This window comes from Artibeus jamaicensis, unplaced genomic scaffold (assembly GCF_021234435.1).
Source record: "Artibeus jamaicensis isolate MK-2021 breed Jamaican fruit bat unplaced genomic scaffold, CSHL_Jam_final contig_484, whole genome shotgun sequence".
NCBI lineage: Eukaryota > Metazoa > Chordata > Mammalia > Chiroptera > Phyllostomidae > Artibeus > Artibeus jamaicensis.
The window spans coordinates 3105363-3130386 of NW_026521859.1; the positions used below are offsets into that span (position 1 = coordinate 3105363).

The 25024-nt window shown below is 43.1% G+C and overlaps 1 protein-coding gene across 3 annotated transcripts; it reads right to left on the minus strand.

The window, feature by feature from the left end:
- Positions 1-11108: 11108 nt before the first annotated feature.
- TMEM14A (transmembrane protein 14A) lies at positions 11109-23579 on the minus strand. 3 transcript variants are annotated; one of them, XM_037159570.2, is made up of 5 exons: positions 23337-23571; positions 19468-19545; positions 16226-16327; positions 13791-13878; positions 11109-11680 (listed from the first exon to the last, which is right to left on the minus strand). In XM_037159570.2, the coding sequence occupies exons 2-5, from the start codon at positions 19535-19537 to the stop codon at positions 11641-11643; spliced, it is 300 nt and encodes a 99-aa protein (XP_037015465.1). In that variant the 5' UTR covers positions 19538-19545; positions 23337-23571; the 3' UTR covers positions 11109-11640. The 3 variants fall into 3 exon arrangements, with proteins under 3 accessions (XP_037015465.1, XP_037015464.1, XP_037015463.1); XM_037159569.2 differs by lacking the exon at positions 11109-11680 and adding an exon at positions 11693-12416 and having other exon boundaries at positions 23432-23579; XM_037159568.2 differs by lacking the exon at positions 11109-11680 and adding an exon at positions 11693-12416 and having other exon boundaries at positions 23337-23579.
- Positions 23580-25024: the final 1445 nt, after the last annotated feature.

Genomic DNA, 25024 nt, shown 5'->3' on the forward strand with positions numbered 1-25024 from the left:
AATACTGCTCCTAGGTAATCTGTGGTATAAAAACATAAAGATGTTTGTCATAATTAACACTTGGTATTTGATCTTTACACCACCTACCATTTTTATGGAGAGATTTTATATATAGAATTGAAATGAAAGTGGATAATAATTTTCTCTGACTACAGTGGGGGAAGTGGAGCAAGAGTTGAACTATATATATGGTAACTTTCCAATTTTCCAAAGTCTTCTTGAAGAACAAATATGCTTTAGAAACATTCTGCCAGTCACGGCCATTTGGCCCGAGGCAGCCCTGAGTCAGCACAAATGTAATCTGTGTTGACTTCGATCCGCCTTGCCTCCTACCTTTCTTCCACAATCTTTGTTCACCTTTATTTAAATATACTTGTCCTTTGAAACTTTTCATGTAGTTGCGACATTCTAAGTCAACAAGCCAGCTAAACATACCCAGTAGAAAGAGTATTTAGACTCTGGCCTTAGAAATTGATGAAATTTTCTTAAGGGTTATAGCTCCAGTAAAAAATATTGAAATGATTTTATTCATTATTTTACTCAGTAAGTGTTTAGTGAGCATCTGTTTTGTTCCCTACATTTTTCTAGGCGCAAAGGATTGCCATGGTACCTATTAACAGCATTTCCCTGCTCAGATAGAGTAAATAAATAAATCAAAGAAAAAACTTAATCCTGACTAGTGATGAACACTATGAGAGAAATAAAACAGAGTAGTGTGATGGAGACTTTTGGGGATGGTGATAGGGAGGGGGTTAACTTAGAAGTGGTCACAGAAGACTAAGTCCTGAACAACAGGAAGAAGCCAGGCATGGAAAATCCAGGGTCACAGAATCTTAACCAGAGGGACCAATGAGGGCAAGGGCCTTGGTCAGGAATAACTCTGGCATGTTTCAGGCACAGCAGGCAGGCAGGTGTTGTGGGAGCATGGGGAAGAATGAGATCAGAGGGATAGACATAGTTATACCAGCTTCCTATTTTTGCACAACAAATCACCCCAGAGTTTAGTGACATAGAGCCACAAATACTTATTATCTAACAATTTCTGAGGGTCAGGAGCCTAGAAGCAACTCAGTTGGTGGTTCTGGGTCAGGATCTCCCAAAAGGTTGCAGTCAAGCCATCAGCAGGGACTGTACTCATCTGAAGCTTGACTGGGGATCAGGGGTCCACTTTCAAGATGGTTCACTCCCAGGACGCCGTCAGAGGCCTCGGGTCAGCTCTGGCTGTTGGCAGTAGGCCCCTGTTCCTTGTCACGTCTGCTTCTCTGTAGGGCTGCTTGAGTGTCATCATGACACACCAGCTAACTTCCCCAGATCGAGCAATTCAAAACAGCGAGACGGAAACTAGCATTGGAAGTCACTCCTCTGATGATGGTGCTAGATTGAGGAGGTCGCCTAGGATGGGAGAGCAGTGAGAGGGGAGAAGGGAAGTGCAGTGGGAGCCAGCTAGGGAATCAGCGGCGGGTGTCTGTCAGTGCAGTAGGGGAGGAGCCAGGAAACTGTGGCATCGAGAACGAAGGAGGAAGGAAGGACCGAAGAGTGACCGTCGAGTTTCGTACCCAGAGGCCACTGCTGCCCCTGATGAGGGCAGGTGCTGTGGAGTGGGGCACAGAAGCCTGACTAGAATGGGTTGAGGGGGAAATGGGAAGTGAGAAGTAGAACGAGCAGCTACTAACTGCTTTCTTAACAATTTCTCTCTCCTAAAGAGCAAGGGGAATGGGACAGTACGCGTTACCTAGAAAAGAAAAGGAAGGTTTAGTAGGTTACACTCAGTTTCATTTGGAGCTGCGAAGTCATGTAAGAATGGCTGAGGCTGTATACTAAAGGGACAAAGGCTCTAAAAGGCATTGAAGTTGTTGATCACAGAGAGGTCCCATTGCTCCAGAAAGGTCGCCACCTAGTGGTCAGTCATGGCGTCAGAGTGAGACTAACTTTTCAGAGTGCATTGGGCGTCTTCTGTTCAGAGCAATCCCTTTGCTGAAACAGAGAAATGTTTCTTTTAAATCTTGAATGCATGTTGGAGTAAACCGCCAAGTGAGTGACAAAAAACTGCTGACTGAAAGGCTGAGGCGGTTCTCCACATTTTCCCTTATACCTTCCAGTTCATTCCTCTTCCTTCTTAGTCCCTCGGTCCCTCTTTTCAGTGTCCCTTCCACTGTCCATGTCTATGGCAGAGACCGAGTGATACATCCACACGCTGAGGACCGCTGGCAGCCACCCCCCTCCCCCGCCCCAAAGCTCGGACAGGGGCATGGAACAAACTCTCCCTCAGTGGCATCTGAAGGAACCAGTTTTTTGTTTTTTGTTTTTTTTTATGGATTAGGTTGTTTCTATATTTATTTATTTGTTTGTTTGTTTATTTATTTATTTATAGCTTGAAGTTTTCTTTTTTAAAATTTTTTTATTGATTATGCTGTTACAGTTGTTCTATTCCCCCTTCATTCCCCTCCAACCTCCCCCCCTCCCCCACCATTCCCCCCTTTAGTTTATGACCATGTGTCTCAAGTCCTTTAGATTCTATATTTCCCATGCTATTCTTGCCCCCCCATCTATTTTCTATCTACTGTCTATGCTACTTATTTTCTGTACCTTCTCCCCCTTCTCCTCCTCCCACTCCCCTGTTGCTAACCCTCCTTGAGATCTTCATTTCTATGGTTCTGCTCCTGATCTAGCTGTCCTCTTAGTTTGCTTTTGTTTTAGGTGTGGTTGTTAATAACTGTGAGTTTGTTGTCCTTTCACTGTTCATGTTTCTTTAACTTCTTTTTCTTAGATGTCCCTTTAACATTTCATATAATAAGGGCTTGGTGATGATGAACTCCTTGAATTGGATCTTATCTGAGAAGCACTTTCTCTGTCCTTCCATTCTAAATGAAAGTTGTGCTGGATAGAGCAATCTTGGTTGTAGGTCTTTGGATTTCATAACTTGGAATACCTCTTTCCAGCCCCTTCTCGCCTGTAAGGTCTCTTTTGAGAATTCGGCTGACAGTCTGATGGGGACTCCTTTGTAGGTGACTGTCCCCTTATCTCTTGCTGCTTCTAGGATTCTCTCCTTCATTTTAATTTTGGCTAATATAATGATGATGTGCCTTGGTGTGTTCCTTCTTGGGTCCAACTTCTTTGGGACTCTCTGAACTTCCTGGATTTCCTGGAAGTCTATTTCCTTTGCCAGATTGGGGAAATTCTCCTCTATTATTTGTTCAAATAAGTTTTCCACTGGTGGCTGTGCCTTTCCCCCTTCTGGTACCCCTATAATTCGGATGTTGGAGCGTTTAAAGATGTCCTGGAGGTTCCTAAGACTCTCCTCATTTCTTTGAATTCTTGCTTCTTGACTCTTTTCTGTTTGGCCATTATTTACTTTCTTCTGGTCCACTCCATTGATTTGAGTCCCAGTTTCCTTTTCATTGCTATTGGTGTCCTGTGCAATTCCATTCATTTCAATTAGTTTCACCTTCATATATTTGTCTAATTTGTGGCTGTAATCAACCAGTTCTGTGAGGATCCTGATCACCAGTGTTTTAAACTGTTAGTCTGAGAGTTTTGCTATTTCTTCATTGCTTAGATTTATAGGCTCTGGGGCTTTGAGATCTTCTTGAGCCATTTTTGGTCTGTTCTGGCCCTTCAAGTGTGAGGAGCGGCGCCTTGGACTCCCAGGTCGCTGGGTTGTGACGCTGTATGTGGGGGCGTGGTCAGAGTGGGAAATGGCGACCCCCTCTGCTGTTTCGTGCCGTTGGGTGAGGAGCTGCACCTAAGGTGATTCACCGGGGCCGGGCCACTCAGAGTCGCTGGGTTATGATGCTGTATGTGGAGGTGGGGTCAGAGCAGGGAAATGGCGGCTCCCTCCCTGACGGTTGCTGTGGGGACCTGCAGGGTTCCGGTCCAACCGCCCACTCCCTCACTTGTCTATCCTTGCACAAATGCGCGACCACAGTCAACCCGCAGCCCTGCTCCCTCGCTGCTTGGTCGCTTGCTCGCTCGGTCGCTCACTAGGTCCAACCCTGCGCCTGGATTCCACCGCCTGCGTCCGTCTGACCGAGTTTTCCTGTGCAACCCCGCTCCACCAGGTGCTGGTTTCGCCCCTTACTGGTCAGGCTGAAGAATTTGTTGTTACCAGACTACCGAAAAGTTCAATTTTCCATGTTCTGGCTGTGTTTTCTGTTGCTAATATTTAGTTGTCTCTAAACTTGGTTGTGTGAGAAGGCGCGGCGTCTCCACCTATGCCTCCATCTTGGCGGAAGTCCCTCTGAAGGAACCAGTTTTGATGGTATGTTGATTTCAGGCTTCTGGAATGGTGTCAGAATACATTTCTGTTGTTTCAGCCACCTGGTTTATGGTAATGGTTACAGTAGCCACAAGAAATGAGTATAATTACTTCAGAACAACCAAGAATGGATACACATCCAACGACATAGATGAAGCTCAAAATAATTATGCCTAGTGGAAGAAACCAGACCAAAAAAAAAAAGAGCACTTACTGTGTGTTTCTATTTATATAAAATTCTAGAAAATGCAAACTAATTTATAGCAACAAGAAGCAGACAGATCAGTGGTATGGGGAGGGAGGTGCAGGAGGAAGGGATTCCAAAGGGCAAGAAGACATGCTGTGTTCATTGTGTCGACTGTGGTGGATGTTTTCACGGGTATATAGCTATGTCAAAGCTTATCTAATTGCACAACCAAATTATGTGCACTTCATTATATGTCAATTATACCAGCAATGATGGCACTAAAACTAATGGAGGCAAATAATGCCCCAGAAATCTATCCTCTGGCATGCTGCCTTCTAATGACAAACAGGCTTAGGTCTCTCTTGTCCTAAACTCCTTAGCCACCTACACTCTCACTCTTCATTAAAAAATAGAAATTTAAAATAAACACTCCAAAACAAGTCAAAACATGAGCTCGGCCTAAGATGGTGGCTCTTTCCACATTGGTTTGCCTGGCAGAGAGGTCACGACCTGGAAGCAAGCTCTGTTTACGAGGCCTGGTGAGGCCTGGTGGGCACAGGGAGGCAGGATGGAGACGCACATGGGGGGGCAGATGCCCAGTTAGTCTGAGGAAGAAGGCTGTGGGGGGCCAAAAGGTTGGTGGGGGTTTGTGGCTGGCTGGTTTTCCTTTTCGCTGTTTCCTTCCCTCTTCTGTCACTTCCCAAACTCCAGTAGTCTATACTCTTGACTCTACTTCCTCTTTCCAAAGTCTGGAACTTTTTTCTAAACCAATGACCCAATTGTCACATTGGTCCTATTGGTTCAAAGGTGTTTCCTCAGTTCTCTCTTCTTGAACATCTTTATTGTAAATCCATGCCCAACCTCCTTTTTCCATCAGCAACTTTTTGCCCCCCTCCCCCACCAAGCTCCAGTGCTCATACAATCCTGGGGCTCCCTTTCCTTGGTTTAGTGATTTCTATGACTTTCTTGCCTCATCCCACCCAATCCTGCATCATTTCAAAAGGTCAAAATGTTCACAAAATAACAAGTTATCAACGACAGCCCCCTCCTCCAAAGCTCAGGCTCCTCAGGAATGCTATGAAGCGTTTGCAGAGTCTGACATCCAGCAGAGAAAGCAGCATTTGGCAGGGCAATTGGGATGAGGCTTCAACCAACTGAGCCACCTAGGCAAGGCCCTAATATTGTGTTTTAGAAATTAATATCTTTATGCTAATCTGTATTGAAATGAAACTTCCAGTACAAGAATGTATCTGAGCACTCACATGTAAGTTCCACACACATGCACAGATGTGAAGAAAACAAGCTCAACTGCACTCAGATGCAAAGTTCTGTGTTTCAAAATTGTTTGACAATTTAAGAACATTAGATTAAAATATAATAGGCCATTAAGATTTCTTAAAGAAATTGATTTTGCTTAAATTTTTTCCCAACACAGTTTAAATAAATTAACTTATCTGCTTATCTAGCTATCACCTGATTATTTTACAAAGCCTCATTTTTTGACTGTTAGCAACAATTTGGTTCCGAGTGCCAAGTGAGCCTCCTGCAAGGAGAATGAAGCGCAGGCCTTTCCAAGTCAGACCAGCACGTGCCAGGACAGTATCCTTATGGGAGCAAAGTAACTTCTTTTTCATAAGCAGAACGTAAAAATTGTCATAAACCAGAAAATGCATATTCGGTAACCAAGGACATGTGAAATGTACTGTGTGCTGGGTTACTAGACTGACTTCTATCAAGGGGAAAATTCTTGTCCCTTATCTTAAAGGACCCACGAATCCACATCATGAAAACCCAGTTTCACTAGACAAAGCAGAGGGGAGGCATGGTGCCAGCATGCTTGGAGATGAAACTCCAGACTGCTGGCTGAAAATAAAAAAGAGGGAGGCGGGGCATGCGTGGTTACTGTTGTATTTAATTCCTCGTACTCATACACACTTTAAACAATGCATTTTTAAATTTTTTTAACTTTAGAGGCGCACTTGAAAGCTATGAAACTAACCACTTAGCAGAGTGCTATGAAGTTCTTCTGGCTAGAGTGAGACAAGTGCACAAGAACTGCTTCCATCCCTCCTTTCCAGCAAATGGGTGGAGAGAATTGTCATCAGTGTTTCCGGAGTCTACTGGGCCACCTTCTTAACCTTTCCCTTGACTTCAGTAAAAGACAGCCTTGGAAGCAATTACAAAAGGAAAGAGTGTTGGAAAAAGCTCATGGAAGATGCTAGTCCATGAGTACTTTTTGCTCAGATTCCTGTTTGACATCATTTGGCTGAGGAGGCCAGTACTTTCTCTTAAGCAAACAAGTTCAGTTGTTAAAATCCAGAAATTATTCTAGAATGTGTTTACTATATTCTTAGCACAAAATCACAGATATTAAAAATATGAAATAATTTTTCTGTGTATATTTTAATGAAAGCCAAAATTATCAATATTTTTAAATGAATAAGCCATATTGATTCATGTATATTTGTCAAATACTCTTGTTACTCTCTCACCTCAAATTAATATGCATAACGAGCAGACAGGGAATTTACCATTATCTGTTACATTAATAGACATTTTATTTAAATACAGATATATGAACACATAATACCAAGTGTATATATATTTTTTAAATATATTTTATTAATTATGCCATTACAGTTGTCCCATTTCCCCCTTCATTCTCCTCCCCTCTGCACACCCCTCCCCCATCCCCCCTTTAGTTTATGTCCACGTGTCTCAAGTTATTTAGATTCTATACTTCCCATACTATTCTTGCCCTCCCCCCTATTTTCTACCTACCATCTATGCTTCTTATTCTCTGTACCTTCTCCCCTTTTCTTCTCCTTCCACTCCCCTGTTGCTAACCCTGCATGTGATCTCCATTTCTATGGTTCTGCTCCTGATCTAGCTGTCCTCTCAGTTTGCTTTTGTTTTAGGTGTGGTTCTTAATAACTGTGACTTTGCTGTCCTCTCACTGTTCACATTTTTATCTTCTTTTTCTTAGATAAGTCCCTTTAACATTTCATATAATAAGGGCTTGGTGATGATGAACTCCTTGAATTTGATCTTCTCTGAAAAGCACTTTATCTGTCCTTCCATTCTAAATGAAAGCTTTGCTGGATAGAGCAATCTTGGTTGTAGGTCTTTGGATTTCATGACTTGGAATACTTCTTTCCAGCCCCTTCTTGCCTGGAAGGTCTCTTTTGAGAAATCCGCTGACAGTCTGATGGGAACTCCTTTGTAGGTGACTGTCCCCTTATCTCTTGCTACTTCTAGAATTCTCTCCTTCATTTTAATCTTGGCTAATGTAATGATGATGTGCCTTGGTATGTTTCTCTTTGGGTCCACCTTCTCTGGGACTCTCTGAGCTTCCTGGACTTCCTGGAAGTCTATTTCCTTTGCCAGATTGGGGAAGTTCTTCTTTATTATTTGTTCAGATCTTCCTCTTCCCCTTCTGGTACCCCTATAATTCAGATGTTGGAACAATTAAATATGTCCTGGATGTTTTAAAGCCTTTTCTCATTTTTTTAAATTCTTATTTCTTCATTCTTTTCTGTTTGGTTGTTTCTTCCTTCTGGCCCACTCCATTGATTCGAGTCCCAGTTTTGTTTCCATCACTATTGGTTCCCTGTGCATTTTGCTTCATTTCACTTAGTGAAGCCTTCATTTTTTCATCTAATTTGCAACTAAAATCAACCAGTTCTGTGAGCATCCTGATCACCAGTCGTTTGAACTGTGCATCTGATAGATTGGCTATTTCTTGGTCTCTTAGAAGTATTGGCTCTGGGGCTCTGAGCTGTTCTTCTTGAGCCATAATGTTTTGGTCTGTTCATGCCTGTTACATGTGAGGGGCAGAGCCTTAGGTGTTCACCAGGGTGGGTCAACTCAGTGGCTGGGTTGTGACGCTGTCTGTGGGGACGGGGTCGGAGAGGGAGCAATGGCATTTGTTCCGCTCTCTCTCGCAGATTTCAATCCCCTCTGCTGCTTCCCACAGGCAAATTGGGCCCTTCTGGTGCTGGTTCCCAGGCAGGTGGGTATGTGTACATTCTAGGACCCTGTGGGTCTCTCCAACGAACTTCCTGTGAGGCTGGGAGCCTCTCCTGGCACCTCAATACCTGTAAGTGTTTCTAATTGGTGCTTTTAGGCTTTATTTCCTGTCGCTGGGGCCCTGTGTTGCGAGGTCTGCCTCACTGCTGGTTTTTTGCCTGATTTATGTGCATGTGAATGTGTATCCACAGTCAGCCAACCACCTTGTGCACCTCACTGGGTTTGCTGGTTTCCTCCCCCAGGTGCGCCAACCATCACCTTTTCCTGCTGTGACCCCTGTCCACCCGCCACCGACTCCACCTCTCTTACTGGTCTGGATAAATGGTTCGTTGTTCAATTTTCTGTCTGTTCTGGTTGTGTTGTTGTTTCTAAATCTTTGTTGTCCTTAAATTTGGTTGTGGGAGGAGGTACACTATTTCCACCTACGCCCCCACCTTGGCCAGAAATCCAAGAGTATAGTTCTTAATCAGCAACATGTTTTCCACATTTGAAATTTCATTTTGAGTTTATTTGAATTCTTACAGTTCTTTTTTGGTTAATTGTTTGAGGTCAAGTTTCCTATAAATTACAGTACCACAGTTTTGATCTGTACTTTTAATTGTAAGTTCTTCAAATTATTACAGAATGGTGATATGTATTTTCAGAGGTGGCCCACCTGTAAGATAGCTTCATTGTCTTTTAGGAGATAAACACCTCAAAAAAAAAAAAAGTCAAGACATTTTGACTTGAAATGTTGGCATTCAGAATACACTTTTGCTTTTAAGAAATATTGAGATTGCTAGTCTTGCTACTCAGAATAAATCCTATCCAGACCATCTCTCTGGGATCCTAAAACTTTGAGTTCTATCAGAACATTAGAAATTATTGTGAAGAACAGATATTTGAATAGAAGACAGGATAATATTCCCTCTATTTTTGTGTAATCTGCTGTGTAAAAGTATCTGCTGTATGGTCTATTTTGATAATTATTAATTCACTGTTAAAATTGATCCTAAGCCACCTACTCTGAAAAGGGAACTTCATGATATATAAGATGGGGTGAATCAGTTCACCAACTCAAGAGAACAAGAATTTCTTTGTATTTCTGTAACTGTATTTAATTGCTATATGAGCACTACTGCATGAAGGGCATGAATTAAATCACAGACAGTTTCAGTCTCCTCAAAACATCCCCCCATATTTTCTCTAGGTTTGTATCTGGGTCCCAGGCACCAGGGACAGGGCCATCCTGTCCCTTAACAGGCTTCTGTTCACACAGGAGACTGCCAGGATGTCCTCATTCCTATCACATCCTGGTGATGGTCTTGCAGAAAACTGCCACACCCTTCACAAGCACCTCATGGTCTTCTGAATTGGTAACTGTGTTGGAAACACCTGGCTCTAGAGTGAAGAACTCTCAGGCTATCTCAAGCCCGCCTGCCTAGACACAGCACATAGATATTTGTACTCAGTGCTTTTGAGTCACTCTGAGTTTGCAAGAAGGAAAATGTTTCCCAGGTTTGCTGATACTATAAGTCATACTGGGATTCTGGCACTCCCTAGCTTGCCTTCTCTAGCATTTGACTGGGCTGATATGAGGAAAGAGAGCAGTTTCCTCTCATGGACACTAATTTCCTCTACCTCAATTCCAGAGGGTAACTGGGCTCTTTCTCAATCATTTATTTGTAGGATATGTTGGATTAAAGATGGTGGCTTTTCTTCCAGAGAGAAGTGGGCTGTAATTCCCCTTTCTTGAATCTAGGCTGACCTCTGTGACTAATTTGAAACCTATAGACTATGACAATAATACAGTGCAACTTTTGAAAAGTAGAACAGAAGAAGGCTTGCAGGTTCTGCTTTTGGTCTCAGAACATTCACTCTCCAGATGCTTCCTCTCAGAACGAGTCACCGTGCTGTGAGAAGCCCAAGCGACACAGAGAGGCCATGGGTAGGTACTTTATAGTCAAGATCCCAGCTGTGCTTGTAGCCATATGGGGGAGCCACCATGCGCGATTGGTCTAGTAGATTCTTTAGCTGACTCCTGCCCTAGCCGGCATCTGTATGAAAGACCCCACAAGAACCGCTCAGCTGAACCCTTCCCGATTCCTAAGCCACAAAATTGTGAGCAAAATTAAATGACTGTTTTAAGCTGCTAACAACAAACAAACAAATAAAACCTTTTTTTAAAAGTCATAACTATGCCTAAAAATAAAGTGGCAATTTGAGACAAAATCATTTTGGTTTCAGAATTATTGCTGTGACAGAGAGTGAGAGAGAGAGAGAGGGGGTGGCAGGGTGGGGGGAGAATGAATATCTACCTGCTCCCGAGGAGGAGTTTTGGCTTAAATCACCCTCCTTCCCAACCTCTTTCATTAATAATTGAACATTTAAATGTCAAAGATGATTTGCGTATACACAGAAGACACTAAAATGAAAAAAAAAAAAGAACAGAGCCCTGGCTGGTGTGGCTCAGTGGACTGAGCGCGGGCCTGCGAACCACACAAACGTGGTTCAATTCCCAGTCAGGGCACATGCCTGGGTTGCAGGCCAGTTCCCAGCAGGGGACGCATGAGAGGCAACCATACATTGATATTTCTTTCCTTCTCTCTTTGTCTTCCCATTTAAAGATAAATAAAATCTTTTAAAAAAAAGAACATATTTAACGCAGTACACCTTTTATTTGAATACTGAGTACATTCTTTTAGTACAGAGTGTTTGAAAATGAGTTTTTTAAAGAAAAATAACATTGGCACCAATACAATGAAAATGGAAAAACATAATTTCTAATATAGTAGAAATGACATATAGATACATTAGCATTCTGTAAAGCCCAATTAGGGCATTCCATTATCTGATATGCTGGGGTTTCATTTACACTTACTTCAGAAGGTATTGGAAATTGTTGAAAAACACCTCACACATAAAACTAAACACAGCAAAATTAATGACTGTATCACAATTTATTAAATATCTTTAACGAAAACAGTACCTGACAATTAGAAAACAAAGTTTTGTTAAAAAAACCAAAACTTCAGACTAGTGTACATATCAGAGGTAACAGTTTCTTTTGCTTCTAATATTAAACAAGATACTTAATATTCCACATTGAAATTTATCTTCAGAGTTCCAAAAGTGTGTTCTGCCCATTAGTGTAGATGACATGCATTTAGCTTTTGCTTCTCCCGGATTCTCAGAGCAGCAGGAAGACAAGTCTCAGAATCATCATGAGGCTGGATGAAGAGAAAAAGGCAAAAGGAGGGGGGCTCGTAGGGGGGGTGAGGAGAGGGTCGGGGGCAGACGGAAAGGGCTGCGTCTCCTCACCAGGGGCAACCCAGCTCTGGCTCCCAGGCTTCTCGCTCCCTGATTCCGCTTCAGGAGCAGGGGGGTCCCATTATCCCTGTACTCATACTTCCCAGATATGACTGAACAGCCACTTAAAAATGTTCACTCAATGAATGAGAACAATCAGAACTCGCTGTTCTACTCGCTGTTCTTAAGATCTCGGAGGAAGCTTTATGAAAGAAAGCTTTCAAAAGAAATACAAAACTTTTAAAAGGTTGCAAAGTAAAGCAAGTTGCAAAAATAATCCTGGAACAATTTTGAGGGGTTGTTATTCCCACCTCAGCTACTCTTCACTGACTGGGGACTTGACTTTTTTTTTCTCTTTAATAAACATGTTTCATTTGTTTTCCTTATACCATCAGAACTGAAACTACTGATTAATTTCCCTCATTTTCCTAAAATAGGGAAATTAATCTAAAACACATAGTGGTGCTTTTCAGAAGATAGCAATTTAAAAGGCATTTGATATCTTTGAGGTCTTGTCTTTTTGATCCACAAACCCTACTTCTGATTATTTCCACCATAATGATCATTTTCAGACAGGCCTAAAACTGGAAAGCAGTCTCTGTAATCACATTTTTCTTCCCCGAATCACAAGCACAAACATAGCCACAGTGGAAAATTCTATAGAGCAGAAAAAGAAAATTACTCATTATGCCGCCACCCAGAGACAAACTTGAATCATTTGAGGTATTTCCCTTTCCAACTTGGCTTTTTATATATAAACTTTTAAAAACTGAGATTACACTATATTTGGTTGTTTTTTTGTCCTTTAAAAAAACCTCTCTTCTTATGTTATTAAGGTTTTCCAGTGCCACTAAACAGTTTTTGAAACCATGACATGTGAAGCCTACTCAATATTCCTTTAGGTGGACAAAACATTTACTGAAACATTTCCTTACTGAATTTTTTAGGTTTTTAATTTTTTTAGTTTATCATGTTTTGCATTAGGAATAAAATTGCAATAAACATCAGTCATTGGATACATCTCATTATTTCCTCAGAATAAATTCCAAAAATCAAAAATGTTTATCAAAGGAAATGAACATTTATGGCTTTTAGTATATAAGGGCAGCTTTTAGGAAGAATTAAAATGTAACCTATAGACTTTTTCTTGGTAACGTGATTAATATCATGGATAGAATGACTGGAATCAAATTAAGAGAAACTTGAGGTTCCCTATTCGTCTATTTTTAAAAAGTGTTTTTTCCCCTAAAAACTCAGAACAACTATCACACTGCCACTGTGTCCTACTCCCTAAGAGAGAATGAGCTTCAGATTTAAATGAATACATTCACTGCCTCAGTAGGGTAACTGCTGAGGAACAACAAGGTTTAACTTAGTTCTTCATTCTGACAAAGGTAAAATGTACATGTGATCACACACTACAGCAACACTAAGTGGGCACAATAAAAATGTCCATGTGGCCCTGGCTGGTGTGGCTCAGTGGACTGAGCACAGGCCTGTGAACCAAAGGGTCGCAGTTCGATTCCCAGTCAGGGCACATGCCTGGGTTGCAGGCCAGTTCCCAGCAGGGGTGTGTGAGAGGCAACTACGCACTAATGTTTGTCTCCCTCTCTCCTTCCCTCCCTTTCTAAAAATAAATAAATAAAATCTTTTTTAAAAAGTCCATGTGCATATCAGTACCAAAGACTGGCTGAATGCAGATAGTTTAAGGTTTCACAGTCATGCTTATTGAATAAAAAATACCTTGACATTTCAAGTTAAAACTGACTTTTGCCAAAAATTCAGCACTTCAAAATGATGGCAGAAGAAAATAAATCAAAATAGTTTCTCTTGCCCTGGATGGTATGGCTCAATGGATTGAGCACTGGCCTGTGAACTGAGGGGTCACCGGTTTGATTCTGGGTCAGGGAACATGACTGGGTTGCAGGTTGGATCCCTGGTTGGGAACGTGTGAGAAGTAACCAATTGATCTTTGTTTCTCACATCACTGTTTCTCTCGCTCTTTTTCTCCCTCTCTTCCCTCTTACTTACCTTAAGCCTGCAACTAGCCCAGCTGGCATTATTTTCTTGGATCTCTTAAACCTCACACCCATTATGGTGGCCAGAAAGAAAGCTGTAACTGAAAAACAAACCAATGTATGAACTGGAGTTTCAAACATATTGTCAATGCTTGCTTGTGGAAAAAAAAAAAGGGTGTCATTTCAGCTTTTTTTTTCTTTTTAAATATATTTTATTGATTATGCCATTACAGTTGTTCTATTTCCCCCCTTCATTCCCCTCCACCCTGCACACCCCCTCCCCCGCCATTCCCCCCTTTAGTTTATGACGTCTCTCAAGTTCTTTAGATTCTATATTTCCCCTACTATTCTTGCCCTCCCCCTATCTATTTTCTACCTACTGTCTATGCTACTTATTTTCTGTACCTTCTCCCCTCTTCTCCTTCTCTCACTCCCCTGTTGCTAACCTTCAATGTGATCTCCATTTCTATGGTTCTGCTCCTGATCTAGCTGTCCTTTTAGTTTGCTTTTGTTTTAGGTGTGGTTCTTAATAACTGTGAGTTTGCTGTCCTCTCACTGTTCATCTTTTTTTTCTTAGGTAAGTCCCTTTAACATTTCATATAATAAGGGCTTGGTAATGATGAACTCCTTGAATTTGATCTTCTCTGAGAAGCACTTTATCTGCCCTTCCATTCTAAATGAAAACTTTGCTGGATAGAGCAATCTTGGTTGTAGGTCTTTGGATTTCATGACCTGGAATACCTCTTTCCAGCCCCTTCTTGCCTGTAAGGTCTCTTTTGAGAATTCGGCTGACAGTCTGATGGGGACTCCTTTGTAGGTGACTGTCCCCTTATCTCTTGCTGCTTCTAGGATTCTCTCTTTCATTTTAATCTTGGCTAATGTAATTATGATATGCCTTGGTGTATTTCTTCTTGGGTCCAACTTCTTTGGGACTCTCTAAGCTTCCTGGATTTCCAGGAAGTCTATTTCCTTTGCCAGATTGGGGAAATTCTCCTTTATTATTTGTTCAAATAAGTTTTCCACTGGTGGCTATTCCTTTCCCCCTTCCAGTACCCCTATAATTCAGATGTTGGAGCATTTAAAGATGTCCTGAAGATTCCTTAGCCTCTTCTCATTTTTTAAAATTCTTGTTTCTTCATATTTTTCTGTTCGGTCGTTTTTTTCCTCTTTCTGGTCCACTTCTTTGATTTGAGTCCCAATTTCCTTTCCATCACTATTTCCTTTCCTGGGCATTACCATTCATTTCAATTAGTTTAGCTTTCATATGTTCCTCTAATTTGTGACTAAAATCAACCAGTTCTGTGAGCATCCTGATCACCAGTGTTTTGAACTGTGCCTCTGATAGGTTGGCAATTTCTTGTTCGCTTGTATTTATTGGCTCTGGGGCTCTGAGTTCTTCTTGAGCCATAATGTTTTGCTCTGTTCGTGCCTGTTACGTATGAGGAGGGGAGCCTTAGGTGTTTGCCAGGGCAGGGCCACCTAGGTCCCTGGTTTGTGACACTGTATGTGGGGGCGGGGTCAGAGAGGGAGTAATAGCGGTCCCCTCTGCTCCTTCCCGCTGCTGGGGCCTGCCCTGTCTGTCTCACTCCTCGCTCCTTCGCTGGTTTATCTGCGTGCAAATGTGTGACCGAGGTCAGCCCGCGGCCTTGCACCTTCACTGGGTCCGCCTGTTGCTACCCCCACATCTGGGATCCACCCTTGGCTGCCTGCACGCCTGGGTCGGGGATCTTTTTTGCCCAACCCACTCCACTGCTGGCTCCACCCCTTAATGGTTTAGCTGAGTGTTTCGTTGTTGTCAGACTCCTGTATTGTTCAATTTTCTGTGGTTTGGCTGCGTTTTTTGTTGCTAAAACTTTGTTGTTTTTAGACTTGGTTGTGTGAGAAGGTATAGTGTTTCCACGTACACCTCCATCTTGGCAGAAGTCCTCAGCTTTCTAATGTAACAACTATTATACACAGGTACTAAGCTGCCATTTTCTTCAAATAATGAAGCGTTCTATGAAAACACTTTAGCTCGTCACAAAGGTTTGAGTAAATTAGCATGTTAAAACCCATTCTTGAAATGTCTTTTAAAAGGAAGTCTCTTCTCACTTAAATTTTTATTTATAGAATACTCCTGGCAGACTAGGACTGCAGTCTAATCCAACTCTCCTCAGGAACTCTGGGCCGTACACCTGAGCCCACAGGATCCACTCAGTCAGTGTTCAGGTAACTGAATGTAAAGAAAATAATTAGTATCTTTTTCTAAAGTAAGACCTAATTAATAAAATAATACTATTTCAGTATTAGGAAGAAGGTTGACAGTTTTTATTTTCCAGCATTCCACTTTGGGAAATTTGATGCCTGGAGACTAAATAACAACAGACTAAGTAATAATATTAAATTTAGAAGCATTGTATCAGCTACCCCCATTCGGTTCTCCATTGCTGGGGAAGATGCCTTACTTACACAGAGATACTTTAACATCTCTCCTGTCATTGGAGACGCGGTAAGCTCCATAGCCAGCCAAAAGTCCAACAGAAAGACCAGCAATCAAAGATGGAACACCACCTTGGGGGAAAAAAGTATGGGCTCAGAAAGAGAATCACAAAATGAAAGGAATTACTTGGAGTATAGTACATGCACATATAAATGTATTTGTATTTGGGCACTGTAACTGGACAAAGCCGAACTGAGTATCAGCCTATTCATGGGTAGTTTGTAAGAAATGACTGCTTCATGCTGAACTCTAGATGTAAGGCAGACAACCCCTGAATGCACAGTAATGCAGTGTTAGGCACCACTTCAGGGAATATAAAAGTCTCCCTTAGAGTAGTGGTTCTGACTTTGATGGCATGACCTTGGGCAATCAGTTGACTTCTTAGGACCCTCTCTGTTTTCTTCCTATTCTCCTTGTCTCCATCTTTCTACTGTGAGGTTGTGATGATAAAAGTAGGGTGCAGGGTATTTTTAGCTTGTAGGGTTGGAGACAGAAGTGCTACACGAACCAAGTGCTGGTTCTACCCTGAAGAGTTAGCAAACCTTCCAGCCTCTAGACATCAGGACTCGGGGATGGCAACGACACTGAGAAATGGGGAGAAACAGGGCACTGATGCAGCCAGCCAGCCAGCCCGACCCTCCTGCCCACGGCACCAGGGCACCGGGACCAACTCTGAGCACTTTCTGCACACTGGGCTACATGCCAGTGATGCTGAACATGACACACACTCTTCTTGCTGCATGGGAGTCACCCTATTTACAATCTGCTGGATTGGAATATCCAGGGGTACAGTCATGGTAGCTTTATTTTAAAAATATCTAGGAATTCATATTGCAACCAGGGTTAAGAACCATTGCAGCAATACACACACACACACACACGCACGCACGCACGCACACACACACGCACATACCAATAGCAGCAGTAGCAGCATCCTGAAAGAGAAGCCAAATACCTTACATTCTAAACCAAATTCTTTCACTTATTGCCAGAAGGTCTTCGGCTACGTCACTTGGCCTCTCTGAGTTTTATCAGTAGCAAAAACTGGGTTAATAATATCATCCATGTCAAATATATAAAGGTGTAGAACGTTACAGTTGGAAATAATATTAAATTTCTCATTGCTCTCCCTACACCCCCCAAATCTATTCTCTAAACACAGTAATATGATCTTTTAAAAACATACATCTAGACAGGTCACCCCGTCTAATTAAAAGCTCTCAGTACTTCCCATTGCCCTTAGGAAAACCCAAGTTTACTCTATTATTGGAGCTCTGATCTCCTTACATTCCCTGAATATGCCAAAGTCTTTATTCCTTACGGCTTTCACACATGCTGTTCCTTGCCTGGACTGCTCTTCCCTGCAGTGTTCACCTGGCCAACTGCACTCACCTTTGGATGTTAAGTGTTGGCTCCTCAGAGATGCCTTCTCTGACCCACCATTCTGAATGAGGGGCCCATTTGAGTCTCCCGCTGTTCATCATCAGATACATAATGTCAGTCTTCCCCCCAGCTTCAGTGGCGACTGCCACGTCTGTTTTGCTTACTGCTGTCTTCCCAGGGCCCAACACGGTGCCAGGCACACCGCCAGCACTAGATAAATACTGATGGGATGCATGGCTGGGCACTCCCTGTACGGCTTCAAGCAGAAGTCAGATACGACTGTGGCTAAGGAGAATACTGTATTTACCCTTAACAGATTAGTTTACAGGTGAGGAACTGAGGCCCAGCAGTTTAAACAATTCACAAGAGTATCAGAGCTAGGAAGTGGTAGTGTCAAGAGCAGAATTTAGAAACGCATGATTCTGTGGTCTATGCTCTTAACGCACATGCTACAGGGGTGGGCTTCTTTGTGAACATGTGAAACCCTGGGGGGCTTCCAGGGTCCCTTAGAGCGGGGCTCCTGCCGGAAGCCAAGGAACGACATTGTGCAGCTGGGCACAGCTAATGCGATTCCATATGTTCCTGAACAGGTTTGGGTGGGAACAGTAAAGCAATCCCTTCCCCCTCTCCCTTCCACCAGCACAACATACATATGTATGTATGTACATGTATATACACACCCACATATGTATACACACACATACACACTTCCTTCTTTCCACCCCTCTTCAAGTCAGGAAGAAATATCTAGATGGTCTTTCCTGTCCCATAGTAAAGATTATTAGACATGTCTTTGTCAATGAAAAAAATTTTTATAACAATCCTATCAGGATTTTACACTGAGTCCCCTTTAATGTAGATTATGAAATACCAACTTTTCCATAGTTGTTTACAGGTCTTAATTTAATGTCATCATTTTCCCCCATGCTATCAAACATGGGTATCATGCATATCAAATTTGATGTGGATATCAAATACATATCCATGATGCTACACATATTGAGAGAAAAAATAAGAACAACAAAAGTCTGAGGTGAATTACAGGCTCTCAGGAGTCGTAGCAGAGAACCTATCCTAACCTGCCAGCCCTCACGCCCTGGGCAGAACCGCTGGTCTTGGCCCTGGACTTCCCAGCCGTCTCTAAGGAAGGAGGGGGCTCTGGTAACTGTAGACCTCGCTTTTTTACTCAAACCTAAGTCCACCAATGCCACAAATATAACACTCTTTAAAATATACTTACTTTTTAAAATACACTTTTAAAATTTCATAAAGATATAGGAGCAATATGAGACACTGCGACTACAAATGCTTCTACCTTAAAACAAAGTGAAATATAAAATCTGACCTTTCATTTTTCTTCATGAAAACCCTTTCATTTATCCACTAGGTCTTTTTTTTTTTTCTTCTCTTGGACAGAGATGGAGAGATAACTTCAGATATGATATTTAAGTATTCAACCAATTTTCCTTTGCAGCATACAATATCAATCTAATTCAGTTTTTTGACACTATGACTAAGTAAACAAAAAGATTTCCTCATTTGATAAGTGAGGGGCCCTGAGGAGGTTAAATCAATTAATTATGTAATTGATAATGACAGGTGAAATTAGAATTCTGCAGTGGAGGGAGACCCAGAACCCCCGGGCTGGAATGCTCTTTATACCCAGCCCCACGTAACCCCCTTCTTTCCACAAATCCCTTCCACTGCTGGTCCCCAGCCACCTCTAGGACATCTTTAGCTTCGTGTCCTACTTACAGACCCTCAGCTGATCCTGGCACAATCGCCGACCCCCCGCCACGTCATTCTTATGAAACTCCTTTGGGCTTACCTCTCCGCTTATATCCCCAAATACTTCCGAACGTCACAAGGGCCGCATAACCAAAACCAACAAGGTCCATTGGCAAGGCTGCAAGTGTAAAGCAAAGGGGAAGGGACAAATTTTACAAAATAAAATGAGTTTTGGGGAGCAAATGCATGTAAACGTGGCATGCACTGCCCAGGATAAAAATGAATTTCTCTACTAAAAAAAGGGAAGCCAGACCTTCACCTGCGCACCGCTCATCTGCTGTGCTACCGTGCTCACCACGCTCAAGCACACTCAGGGGACACCCATTTTGATTCTCCTTTCCTTGTCTTCCAGACCGGCTATATGGTCAGCTGTTTACTTCCCTTCCACTTCCCCAAGTAAGATTTCTGCTCACCGGAGACAACGCCACAATCTTCGCTTTTCACTTTGTGCCTGGAATGTCTCCCCTCTCTCCCAACTACAAACCCCACCCACCCTCTACTCCTCACCCCACTTTTGACCACCTCCCAACCTCCTTAACCACTCTGGCCTGTACCATCCAACTGGTCTGGCGCAAACTACTCCGTGTCCTCTAAATTCCTTGACTGCAAAACACCACCTTATAATTATTTCATATTTGTGTGGATACTTGTCCCTGCATCCACCTCACAACAAAGAACAGAACAGGGGTAATCTGGACATTTGTGGACTGAACCACAGATTCAATTTAAACAACTGCTTTGTCACTGGTTTTGTTATGAGACGGCTCTTCCCTGGTGGCAGAGGCACGGACGCTTACTCAGGGGAAAATCACTAGAGAATATGACAAAGCCTGGGCACTAAGTTAATTGAACGACAATGATATTCTATTGTGCACCATTGCAGCAACTGAAACATATACCCAGGGGTGAGAGGTTCCACTGAAGTCCAGCCCCAGTTCTCTGAGCTACAGGACAAAGTGTGCTGCCTACAGGCTGGAGACAGGACCCTGGTCACCAGCTGGCTGTTGGTCCTTACATCCCACTCCATCCTTACCACCAGCTCCTCTAAGAGACCTTGCGGTCTCTTAGGTCTAAGAGACCTGTGTAACTTAGCTTTTTTACAGCTATATTTCCTCCATGGGGAAAATAATTATCTTTGTACATACTAGGAATGATGTATGAGATTTCATTGCATTTTTGGTTTTCTCACTGCTCGTCATTTGGGTTAACCCAATCTTCTATTTCCTGTAACAGCTGGTAACAAATTGACCCAGAAGAATGGAAAAAGGGTCCTGAGCTTATTTCAGAGTAAGCTAGCACTTATACTGTGAGGAAGGGCCTTGGGGGAGGGAATCTCAGGCAGAGGAGGAGATGACTGTACTGAAAACGAGGCTACACTGAAAATCTTCAACATCTGTAGGAGCAAGAATTAAAATAAGGGAGCTCATCTGTGCCCAAGAAGTGGTACAGTGAGACTAAAGGAAGGACCTGTGTTCAAAAACCTTTGTTAACGAAATGATAAAAAACAAATAATAATGAGGATAATGTTTATGAGCAATTACCATGTGCTAGGCGCCATTCTAAGGCCTTACATCTATCACCTCATTTAATTATAACTACAATGCCTATGAAGTAAGTACTACCATTACTATCTCCATTTTCCAGATGAGACTGAGGCACAGAGAAGGCAAGCAACACCTCTGGGGTCACACAGCAGAATCATGATTTCAGATACAGGGTAGTTCCATTCCTAACCACCAGCAATAGTATCTCTCATAACCGAATTTGCTGGCTGAAAAAAAGTGAATATGTAAGTGAAACTGATGTCCTTCAGAGTTTTAAATTCTGAATTAATCACTTCTGATTGGCTCCATAGCTTAAAGTTGTGAGCACATTGCCCAGTCTTCCACTTGGAGCCTTGTCATCTTCAGCCCTATGAGCATCTCCGGTTCAACCCTACTCACTATCTTTCTGAAAGAGTTCATCATAGTCCACAGTGTATGTTTGGCTTTACCTCTGATGCCACCACTTATTAGCTGTGTAACATTAGGCATGTTCTTTAATGTCTGTGTAATTCAGTACCTCTATCTGTAAAACAGGGATAATAAAAATATCTACCTCATAGAGTTGTGATAATTAAATGACTTAAAACACAACAGTGCTTGGCACATACTGAGCACTGAACAAATATTAGCTGCTCTAATAATGACTGTTCTTCTTGTTCACCCTTACGCCCACTTTTAAGTTTGATGTGTGTAAGGCCACTGAGGAAAAAAACTAGGGAAGGATGAATTCAGGCATTCAGTGAATCAAACCATAACATTACAACTTACATTTAACCATTATCTTCTTTGTGCAAAGCAGTGGGAAGCAAGCCCCTGGACAGGGCTCTGGTCTTCCAAGACGTACAGTACAGTTCAGTAGAGGAGACAGACATGTGAATGAGCCCTGAGAGGCATGGGCACCCAATGAGGCTTGGGGGCCTAAGGAAGGATTCCTAGAGGAAGCTGGGACCTCAGGCAGAATATGAGTAAGCCAAGTGAGAGGGATGCAAAAGGGGGCATGTTGTGGGCAGAAGGGAGAACATCTACAAAGGTCTACTGGCATGAAAAAGCATGTTTTCAAAATGAAAATAATTGCAAGGAGGCTGTGAAAAGAAATGGGGCTGCTGAAAAAGACAGGGCCTGAGCAGCTATGTGAGGGGGTCTGGTTTCTGTCCCAAGGACAGCGAGGAATGAATGAAGGGAGCCTTTCCATCAGATTTAATTCCCGCAAGCCCTTCGTGGTTGTAGATGTAGGAGATGTGTTGCAGTGCAGGGAAATAAGCTGAGAGGCTGTTGCAGTAAGAAAAACACCTGTATAGATCTGACACTTATGAGAGATCACTCATCATCAGACTGTAATTTGGGGACCTTATTTTCTTCTTAAGCCAACCACCTGGTGTGAAAGGCTGATTCTTCTCCAAGTCTCCCATTTCTTCCTCTGACACTCTTGAGGCGCTCTGGCATAGAGTTAGTTATAAGAGCTTATCTCTCCTTTCAGCCAGTCAAGTTCCTTGAAGGTAAAGCTCAGGTTAAATTCATCTTTGTCGTTCTCACAGGATCAAGCTCATTGACATGCATAGGCAGGTGCTTATTAAATACTTGCTGAATGAATGCGTGATGAGTGAACGTAGTAACTCCCGTCTGAAGACTCTGTGATACTGACCTAATGCCAAGAAACAGCCATTGCCTTAATCTCTCCTTAAGTGAACTGAGTGTTGTTCTTAGGAGGTAAAATAAACATATAATCCTTGCAAGAAGTTTCTGTACACACAGAGAAAATTCAGACAAAAAGCAATCACCTCTCTTGCTCCTTTGCTATGGCAGGAACATCTGAGCAACCCAGAAGCACACATGAAAAGTCAGAGGATGAGTTAACACGAATGGGATGCGGGTGGGGACGATGTGGGATACATCACAGGCTTCCATAACCAACCAGACGCTCAGAACTTAGGTCAGAAAGCATCATGGGTACAATGCAGCAAAATGACTTATTTCACCGTGTACAAAACCAGGTGGCAGGGCCCTGCCTTGTCCCTAGCCCTCCAAAACTTGGGGAACCCATTAACATTTTCCGTAAACTACCATATAAAAAGCATTTTTATACGTTGAGTATTAATAATTACCTATCTTTGCACTCCTTGGGGCACGACAGACACATTTTCGAGTGAAGTATGGGTGGTGTAGGAAGGATAAAGCCCTGCCAAGCATTTTTTCAATGATCCACTAGCCCCACTATCCCCACCTCTCCCTAGCTCCAAGAAGACAGGAGTGGGGGGACAGGTGGTAGATTCAGGGCCGAGGGAAGGGAGAAATCTGGGAAAGTCCTAGGAGGATGAGAGAAGCGATCCCTAGGAGAGGAGACCTCATCTCCTAAAAAAACACCTACCAAGGTTCGCTGTATGGTTGGTTCTCTGCTTATTTCTGCACCTTTACTGTAAAATTCAGAGCAAGGAGTACTCGACTGCAAGGTTTACAACTCACCTGCAGCCCCGAGCCCTCCTCGCAGGAGCCAGCTGCGGGCAAACTTCTACCTGAAGTCCGGAAGTGGTGCAGCTAGCCTGCGCCCCACCGTCCTGGCACCGGACTGCTGCGGAGGGTTCCGGGCGGCGCCTTCCCTGCGGTGCGCATGCGCGGCGTTCTGGACTCTCCGTGAATAGCTGCGGCGAGCGGACCCGCCAGGCGGAGAGGAGGCGTGCATCCGGTAGGCTCGGTCGAGCGCTGGCGCAGCGGCTTCCAGGGAGGCGGATGGGTTTGGCCTCTTGTCCCGTCTGCCCGCTTTTGCTCTGGCTTAGAGCGGGGCGTGGGGGTGGGGGTGGGGGTGGGGGTGGAGTTGGGGGGCGGGGCTGGGGGCTCCGGGCTGGGGGCTCCTGCCTGCTGCCTCCTGCCTGCTGCCTCCTGCGGGATGGAGCGAAACTAAGAAGCGTTCTCAGGGTGTGGGTCTGGGTGTAGCAGGAATATCAGAGATTTTTAACTCCGAAGTTCATTCATCATTCCAGGGTCATTTGTGTCTGGAACATCCCAGGTCTTTTACATACTCTCCAGCATATAGTTTCCATTTTCAGTGGAGGGAGCTCCAGTCTCCATGGGGTGCTAAGGTAGAGCCCACATTTGTCAGATTTCAAAGCTCAAGCCCCGTTCATGGACACACTCTGTATTGGGTCATCCAGATGTCGAGGGGAGGCCAGGATCCATTTTATAATCCAAGCCGAGGATCAGCAGAGCTTAGTATCTGAACTAAAAGGTATGTATTGAGTACCAGAATTGGAAGGCACTTAAAATCTGTCTAACCCCTGGATAATCCATTCCCAGAAAGAACCTTAATTTGACTTTGGAGAGAACTCATCTCACTTCAGCGTTGCCTTCTAGGCCACTTCCTTATATAATAGCCCTTCAGATACAAGAAGAAGGCTGTTATGTAGGAGTCAACAAGCAGCTCTAGGAGTCCTGTGGAACTGGGAATAATAGAATTTCTTTTTTTGAAATAAGAACTACTGATGTACATTAAGTCCTGTGAAATTTGTTGAATCTATTCCATGTGCTTCAAAGTCTGAGCAGGAATGTGGCTAACTTATGAAAATTCTAAGTTGGTCCTAGGAAATTAAGATTCCTGAAAATTCACAGGAGTTGATGGCAGGCACTGGGATGTGCATTGGAAGAAGTATCCTGAAATCTGGCCCAGAGGTCCTTTCCATCCCCTTCTGTTCCCATCTTCTCTCTCTCCCCCTTTCCCTCCCCCACCCCTTACCTCTGCAGACTCCCAGGACACTTACCCTATTCAGAATAAAGTTAAGACCCTCTTGGAAGGCACCATTATCTTTAACTGATGTGTACCTTAGTAAATAACTTCCCTCTGAACCTCAGTGCCTGGATTTAAGACGCTGCTCAGATTAGATACTCTCTGAGACCCCTTCCACCCCTGTCACAAAGGTATTTGAAGGTAAAAATAGCTTCATGATATTGCTACTCAGTGTATTTTCACCCAACATAGAAGACAACTCTTTGCATATTATGGAAATAGTATGGAAATTCCATACTATTGGAAACAGGAAGGTCCCTAGGCAAAGGGCCCATTGT